Below are 9026 nucleotides of genomic sequence, written 5' to 3'. Positions count from 1 at the left end.
TAGTTGTGCCAGGCAGTATTTCCACCCACCCAGTTTCAACTACATTAGAGTTTTACAGTTTTATTACACCCAAATACTACTTTATTTATTGCAATTAAACCTGGTTCCTAGGAATGTTGAGAAATTATTGGGTCTAGCATAATATAATAACTCAAGTAAAATAAACAAGGAATCATGTTATAGTCTTTTCAGTCACTAGATCGACCACATTTTCAAGTATAGAGGGAAGACAATGACTCTGGGGGTAGATTGTGTATATTTTACAAAATAATATATCACACCTCAACTTGAACACACTAAATATTTTACAAAATAATATATAACAACTGAACTTGCACACACAAAATATTTCACAAAATAATATATAATAACTGAACTTGCACACACAAAATATTTTACAAAATAATATATAATAACTGAACTTGAACACACACAAAAACAAATTTGTTCATGATGTGGACCACAAACAGAACTTCATGGACAACATCATCACTGACTCCTAAGAGAGAGAGAGAGAGAAAGAGAAGTGAATTAAATAAGGAACATTTAGTTGAACATGTTCTACACTTTATTTATTTTTTTCTTAGTTACCAAACAGTGCACACATATCAATTAATGTTCATAATACTATTATTGCATACTGTTCAAAGATTTGAAAAAAAAAAAAAGGTTTTGATGTTGTGGGAACAAAGGTTCTAGAAACACTCATGTCAATAAAGCCCATCTCAATTGAGAAATCTGAATAGAAATAACATTGACACGACTTTTTTTCTGACCATATATATATATATATATATATATATATATATATATATATATATACACATTTACATGTATATAATATTTAAAGCACACATTATAAAACCATGTCAAAATGATGAGACGCATGACGCATACTACACATAACTTGTATTGTGGGTAACGTTAAACAGGCTGACTGTGAGCACGTGACAGTGAAAACATTAAGATTATTTTAACTGAATTAAAATGGAAGAACAAGGAGTAATTAACAAGCTTTCAGAACGAACATGCTACAGTTTTATTGTGCTGTCAATAAGTCAACACAGGCTTATCACGCAACAGTTCCGTTAAATGAACGTGCTAACAATTCATTTTCAAGCATTAGAGGCTAAATACTATGGCTATGCATTCAAGACTATTTTTTTAGCAAATCACCATCACGTTTGCTACGTTAACTTTCCAATTAAATGCATCGCAATTGTAAAAATTTATTCGCATTTGATACTCACACTCTGATTGTCATCCATCTTCGCTGGTCCTCTAATTCGGTAGGTGGCGCTGTCACTAAAAACCTAGGGTCCTAGAAATGCGGTCCTAAAAGTGGGGTCCTGAAAATGCAGCCTCTACTCACCCTCATGTTGCTCAATACCAGTATGACTTTTTCTTCTTTGGAACATGAAGAAAAATACTTTGATCTTACAGTGTTTTTTGTCCATACAACGGAAGTCAATGGGCACCAAAACTGTTCGGTTTTTAAACTAACTTCATTTGTGTTCTATCCTTGTTTTAAGGCTTTGATATATCTAATTAGCATATAGTAAACAAACCATATAATGTGGTTATTGTAAAATTTATCTGTTGTTCTGTAAAATTCCCACCACTAAAATTCACAGTCTGTCTGTAACACACAAAAACATGGACAAGCAAAGAGATACAAACAGTGAAACTTCTCAATATCAATCTTGAAACGCCAATCAAATTCGAGAGCTGTAACTAACTATAACATGAAAGGGGAAAAACAAGGACATGAAAGGCAATATATTGCTTCTTTTACCGTTTTTAAAATAATTTTATTTCTTTATCATATTTGTACAAAGCAACAGTGCAAACTTGCTTTACTTACAGTCTATGTACATGGAAAAAACATGTAAACTTGACAAAACTTTTAGTTTCTTTACTTGGAAAAAATCTGATCCTGCAAGCAGTGGACCTGAAAAATAGGGTTTAAAAAAATATGGTCACAAATGATACCCAATCAAACAACAGAATCCCATTTCATTTGTAATCGGGCCTCTTACCGAAGTTTCTGACACAGCTCCTAGATTGTTGGCTTCAGTGGTTGGGATAACAAAAGAACTCAAGCGAATATCAGTAGCACTGTACTATAGAGACCAAACACAAACAAACCAAAGAATAAGTAAACCAAACTGCCAAGAGAGTCAATTTACAGTCAAATGACAGCATGTAAACTGTGAGTGACATGGCGGCTTACAGGCAGTTCTCTGGGTGATGAGGAGAATGGTGGGTCACTGGCATACATGCGGGTGAAGGGTTTGTCTTTGGTAGTGGGGTGATTCGTGCAGCAGAGGCGCAGGGTGGCAGCAGGGAGGTGGATGTGCCAGATGCTGCTGTGTTTCTTTACCAGCTCATCCAGCATCCTAAAATACACAATGCTTGACATGTAGAAACAATATATTTGTACAGTACAGCTTTTTTCCACGATTATAAAAAAATTATTGATCATGAAATAGTTAATGCCATTTCTGTTAAAAAGCTAATATTAGTGTTAAATCAAGTCACATCACATATTGGATACATTTAAAATCATTCAAAAGTGATATTGGCAGTTAAATGTCTGAAGATGTTGTACTCATTAAGAAGTGATTCGGTGACCAAGTCCATGTAACCAGTTTGACGGTGGTGTATCACCAAGGCATTTGCATTCAATCTCAGCCGTTTCTTCAACTCACGGTTAATCTGACAGAAAGAAGGAAAATGATGACCATTAATCAATTATATGAAACTGAACTGTTTTTTCCAAAACAAATGACTGAAAAAGGAATCTGTAGATTCACACTACCAATCAAACGTTTGGGGTTAAGATTTTTTTTTTTTTTTTCTAAAAGAAGTCTCTTAAGTTCAATAAAGCTGCATTTTTTAAAATAAAAAATACAGTAAAAAAAGTAATATTGTGAAATATATAGAAATGAAATATATAATATATAGATTTTTCGGTCACACTTTAATTTAGGGTCCAATTCTCAATTTCTCGCTATGAACTAAATATTAACTACGACTTTTGCCTCAAACTCCTAATTACTGCTTATTAATAGTGAGTAAGGTAGTTGTTAAGTTTAGATATTGGGTAGGATTAAGGGATGTACAATATGGTTGTAACGAGTTTAGTTGTTCAGGGAAGAAGGAGGTGGGAACAGGCGAACATCTCACAAATTAAATCAATAAATAACCACAAAATGAAAGTAAAAGACACATAAAACAAAACATAGCGTAATATAGTCCAGGCCTGGTCCTCTCTCATCCTTCACTGTCGTCCTTTTATGCTTCCGAAGCTCCTCCATGAGAAACAACTAGAGACCTGTGCGGAGTGCACACCACCGGCCTCAATTGTCAAACAGAATAAGGCATTAATATGTGCTTTATAAGTACTAATAAACAGCCAATAACCTAGTAATATGCATGCTAATAAGCAACTAGTTAATATTGTAAGAAATTGTAGTCTGCCTCGACCCAGATTCCACTCAAAAACATATTTTAGAATGAGCTCATCCCCAAAATGGCTTAATTATCATAGATATGAAAGAAAGTCAAGTTATATTGTTTCTTCACCATTTGGGTTGATCACATCCTGAGCAAATGGTAGTCAATTGTAGAATGGGACTGTATGTGGGACACAGAGAACCTTCTCAGACAATGGGGTGTCACAACTTAATTTACATTAAGAATAGGATAAAAGGTTTAAGATTCGGATGTTCTGGGTTCATTCTGACGCCGGTGAACCCAAGGTGCTTTGTGTACCTTGCCACTGTCTGCTATGCTGTAATAAACTTCATTTTTGAGATCTTCAACGTCCACATTTCCACTTTTTCTTACAATAGTGAGAATTGGACCCTAAAAAAAAGTGTTTAACGATTTTCTTGTAATGATGTAAAAGTCTTTACTGTCACTTTTGATCAATTTAATGTGCTCTTGCTAAATAAAAAAGTATTGATCTCTTCTCGTTTTTAAATCTTACTGAGCCCAAACTTTTGAAAGAAAGGTAGTCTATGTATCTCTCACTTCCAAGAGGATCCGCCTAGGAAGCCGGGAGAGAATTCCGAGAGGGTATCCCTGCTGACTGAAGACTTCGGCAAGACTCTGGGCCACATCCTGGCTGAGTTTCTGAGTCAAAGGAAAAGCTTCCACCCATTTGGAATGATAGTCAGTCAGGGTCATGATGTGCGTGTGCTTGTCTACTGTTGGAGGGAATGGGCCTCTAACATCCAGCCCAAGCCATTCCCACCTCTCTTTAACCTGAGAGAAAGGTAAAAAAAAGTTCTTACTCTGCTCTATTATCTATAAAGGCCCAAACACAAAAAAAGTAACTATATTGGCATCCACACCAAGGGGTGATATGCTGCAGTTATGTTGTCTGCTGCTTTAAATGGATTTTGATATCAATGTTTTTCATTTTTCCAAAAATAATTTCCAGTGATATCATTCCTCAGTGTCGTTATCGTTATAGTTATGGTTGTTCTCATAAAATCAGAAGGATTATTAAAACACTCAAATTATGAAAATAGGATCATGTCGAAAGTTACGCTGCAGTAAGTGCTATTTTTACCCCCCAAAAAATGCATTTAATCTAAAACGGTAGTTGTCATTCTCGCTATGTACAGCACAGCATCACACAAGACAGGATCTGATAGGTTAACCTCTTTTTCTTACATCATCTTTTGTAAAAATGCAATTCTCCAGAGACGTACCCAAAAATAAATCTTTCTGATGAAACCTTAACCAATAGCACACACCCATTTCTAATAAAAATAAAAACCCAGCTGCATTGCAGTTCTGATGTAAACAGCCTTACCTCAATTATATGGGGTTTTGTTTGTCCTAGAACACCATAAGCCACATGAGGCATCTGATTAAGAAATAACAGGAAATGTATAATTAAGATTTTCTTGATATGTATTCAACAGTACCACATGATTACTTACAATATTTAATTCGTTGTCTCCAGTCCAGCGAATTTTCTGAAGAAAAAACAACAGACAAATGTTAATGGGTTGAACCAAATTTTTGTACCTAGGAATGTAAAAGTAATATTACAATGTCTTTACACACATTTTATATGAAGAACAAATGTAAAAATGTCCATTACATTGGGCAAACAGTATCCGCTGTGAAAGAAACTCGGTATAGTCATGCTTCTGTCCAGACTTTCATCACCCAGAATGGTCCATGGCGGGCTGAACAAACAAATGAAAAGAATAACAATTAAAACAGAATAACATCAACACGTTGCGTGCATCTGATGAGAAGCTGCAGACCTTTTTTCTGTTTCAGTCAGCTGCTGTGTGGTAACGCTCTGTGGGTAAGCTCTCTGGCTGGATCGATTTTCTGTTTTGTTGAGGTGTAAACTCTTCTCTGTAGTTCTGTGCTGAGGGTTTTCTGAGTAAGACGTCTGCGAGGTTTCTGCTGTCATATCAGATGCTGCTTGAAGAGAGGAGTTTGAGTCACCCACACTTCCCTAAAATTGCCAATGACAGGGAAGAGGAAAATGTGGTCACCAATCACCATTAATGAACAAAGCAGTTAAAAGACATTTGTACTACTGATGGATGTGTTTGAAACACTGCTTTGTTTTTGCTTTGAACCAGTGATTTGGAGTCACGTGATTTCAGTAAAGGCTTCATTAGGTCATAACTGTTTCAAATGGCTTCAATCTCAGTGAACCAATGTCTACATGGCTTTATAATGTAAGTGTTTTAATGGCACATTTGTATAATACAAAAGGTCTAGTAGTCTTATGCATAGATATCCATATCAGGCTAGAGTCTCGAACGGCATCACCGGCGGCCATCTTGTCACAGGGAAGCTTTCTGGCGAGCTCTGTGGTATCTGAAGTAAGGTGAGTGATCAGCACGCACACAAATCCTCTTATCTCGCTGAAATCTTGACGGATTTACAAACAGTTTAGTTTCTTAGAAACGTTATTAACGTGGCTATAATTCTGAATGCTTGAACATGTTGAACATAATTATTCATATGTATGCAGTGTCATAACTACATCTCTGACGTTTATAACAAACCAAACCGTTTGAAAATCGGTAGAAAATTGAGCAAGTTGTGGTTATTTAAAAGTACATGCATCATTAAAACACAATGTTACGAGTGAGCGAGCTCCCTTTGGCAAGATGGCCGCCGTGTGCGGATGTCGACCTCCATTGGCCAGCAGCGCGGACGAGACATCTAGCCTTTATTATATGATATCTATGGTCTTATGTAGGAATGATTAGGCAAGCCCTCCACAAAACAAGTCCTACAAATACATTTTAAACAATTATGCAAACATTTCATATATTTTTTTTTTTTTGCAATATATTTCACTTTCAAGAAAACTGTTTAATTGTAAAATATGTCTTTCTGCGCGTTCTTTTTTGTTGTTGTTGAAATTACACGGTTTTGACCAGCAGGTGGCGCCAGTGTGTGAAGTTTTGTGCGGTGCAAATTTAATTTTGCTAAATTTAATTCTGAGTTTCAAAAAGCTCAGTTTCTCCCATCACAAATCTATACGGAGGTGAGTTAAGGTAGCTCTAAGCCGCCTCAAAATTTAGTGTACAGATGCAATGCTGAATATCATATTGAAGCTGCTTTGGTTTAGCAATATGATGCAGCATCAGTGAAACCTTAAACTTTGTCATATATTTTATCACTTATGGTGTCGTATTTTTGATGTATAATTTCACATTAAAATGTTAATTTCATAAAAATATTTCTAAAATTGTATTTTCTCTGTAAATGCATTTGGGTGTAAATATACCCTTTCCTGTGTAATTCAAAGAAATATTTCATAATGCAAAATGCAAATAAAGAACGCTGTGTAACTCACCAAAGCTCTTCTGCTTCTAGGGTTGATTTTAACCTGTAGGGTAGAATCCGGAAAGTAAATACAATTAAAATGTAACATAAAAAGATTACATTTAAATGGGTAGTTGACGTGAAATTACAAGCCAGTTTCCTGTGCTGGCGTAACACTATTCGCACCTGCTTGACTTTAAACTTTAATTATCCTAACATTTTATAATTGCTCAAAACACATTGTTAAAGAATTACCTTTATTATTTGAGTTACAGTACATGAAATATTTATACGAATTAATTTACGAAATAAACTGGTGGAAAAACCTAAAAATGAGTGACCAGTGACATGAAAGACACTGTCCAACCTTAATAAAAACACATGTACATGTCCCTGTTATGCTTAAAAACAGTTCCACGCACTTTTCTTTCTGGATAACGGTTTGGGAATGAAAAGATGGTCGGCACAGCCCATGGACGAAGTCTTGTTCTCTCTCCATCTTCAATAAGACACTTCTTTTCAAAGTGGATAGAGCAAATTTTACTGTTTGGACCAGGTTTCCAGTCTTTCCATCGTAATTTTTGAAGCCACTTTTTTAGCAAGCTGGGGTCCCGCAGCGGGAATCTGAAATAAAAACAAATACGGGAGCATTAACATAATTCCATACCGAAAATGAATTACCAATAATGTTTAAACAATTTAAAGTGAAAGCTTTGGGCTTACAGGTGGAATGAGACGGTCTTGTTACTCACAGAAGTGTTTCCACAGTTATATGCGCAACATTTGTACACCATCGTGTTTGAGGGATCTACCGATTGAATACTTTACTAATGGCTATTGTTAAAGAGATTGTTTTTATCGTATCGTTAACGTTGTGTTGTATAATATATTTCAAAAAGACGTTTTATTAACGAAAGAACAGACTGTGAGCTGAGCTGCCTGTTCACCAAAAACCAAAACAGACATCTAACAGCCAATCATTCACAGCTCCGTCTACATCTGTGGTGTCTAGCTTACGAGAAGCGGAAACACAGATATCGCCCCTTACCGGCCAGAATGAGACTTGAGCTCAGATTAACTGCCGTTTGAGTAGTTTGTTTGGCTGCAAGTTTTCTATTAGTATTCTTCAATTTCTTTTGTTAGCTGTTCTTTTTTTAACTCAGGAAAACTTCTATATGGAACATAGATTTAGGTTTTACATTTTAAAGGATATCTAGCACCACAGTTGTGCCAGTGCATTTAGGCAGAACCTATGGTTGTTTTGTATAGAAAAGAGCCTGAAGAATCCTGAAGAGTTCTGCAGTACTATATACTTACAGACCTATAGTAATTTATTGTAATATGCATATATGTGTTACACATATATGCATATATGTGTTTTTGTTAACTGCTTTGATCATTTTGATATCAGCCAGCCTCCTGAAATGATCATCCTGTGAGATTCAGCACAATTGAATCAGTGTTCACAGCACTTGCCTGAGGGTGTCAGGTAAGTTAGGCTATCTCTCAGCAGGGATTGTGTGTGCTGTATCACTGATTGCATCTTAGTTTTGTCAATATATTTTTATGACACAACACTATGATCACTTCCAGATGAAGGGTACTGAACAGCAGCATTAACCAACAGCTAAGTGTGGTCATATGAGCAAATCATGTAGGCCTATTGCATGAGAAATGCTTTCTCATCCCCAGGCAATTATGTTTGGTATCGTTAAAAAGCTTTATATATTCAAAATTTTATACTTTAAACATAATTAAAGCCGTTCTTTTTTTATGTTTTCTGCATCAACTACTTACCTAGCTCATACATATTTAATATTACATTCATTAATGCTTGCTTTTAGAAGTAATATATTAATTCATATTAATGGGGCGGCAGTGGCTCAGTGGTTCATGCAGATTGTCTACAAACTGAAAGGTTGGTGGTTCAATCCCTGGTTCCACCTGACCAAGTGTCGAGGTGTCCATGAGCAAGACACCTAACAGCTGCTCCCGACGAGCTGGATGGCGCATTGCATGGCTGACACCACCGTCAGTGTGTGAATGAGTGAGTGAATGGGTGAATGTGAGGCTATGTAAAGCGCTTTGGTGGCCATAGGTCTGTGAAAGCGCTATATAAATGCAGTCCATTTACCAATTCAAATGAAATCACTACAATGGCTGGCACTAATGATAATTATACTTTTAAAGACCCTTTTGCATTA

General features: G+C 36.0%; 1 protein-coding gene across 1 annotated transcript; it reads right to left on the bottom strand.

Moving 5' to 3' along the window:
- Nucleotides 1–1250: 1250 nt before the first annotated feature.
- On the bottom strand, nt 1251–7832 carry LOC308689931 (uncharacterized protein). Its single transcript, XM_081364053.1, has 12 exons — nt 7546–7832; nt 7245–7446; nt 6854–6886; nt 5292–5491; nt 5123–5210; nt 4959–4994; nt 4829–4882; nt 4039–4272; nt 2612–2718; nt 2234–2399; nt 2040–2123; nt 1251–1951 (listed from the first exon to the last, which is right to left on the bottom strand). The coding sequence occupies exons 1-12, from the start codon at nt 7614–7616 to the stop codon at nt 1916–1918; spliced, it is 1311 nt and encodes a 436-aa protein (XP_081220179.1). The 5' UTR covers nt 7617–7832; the 3' UTR covers nt 1251–1915.
- Between the last annotated feature and the right edge of the window lie 1194 nt (nt 7833–9026).

The sequence above is a fragment of the Scardinius erythrophthalmus genome, assembly GCF_964197995.2.
Source record: "Scardinius erythrophthalmus genome assembly, chromosome: 1".
Taxonomy (NCBI): Eukaryota; Metazoa; Chordata; class Actinopteri; order Cypriniformes; family Leuciscidae; genus Scardinius; species Scardinius erythrophthalmus.
This window is presented reverse-complemented; position numbering and strand designations above follow the sequence as displayed.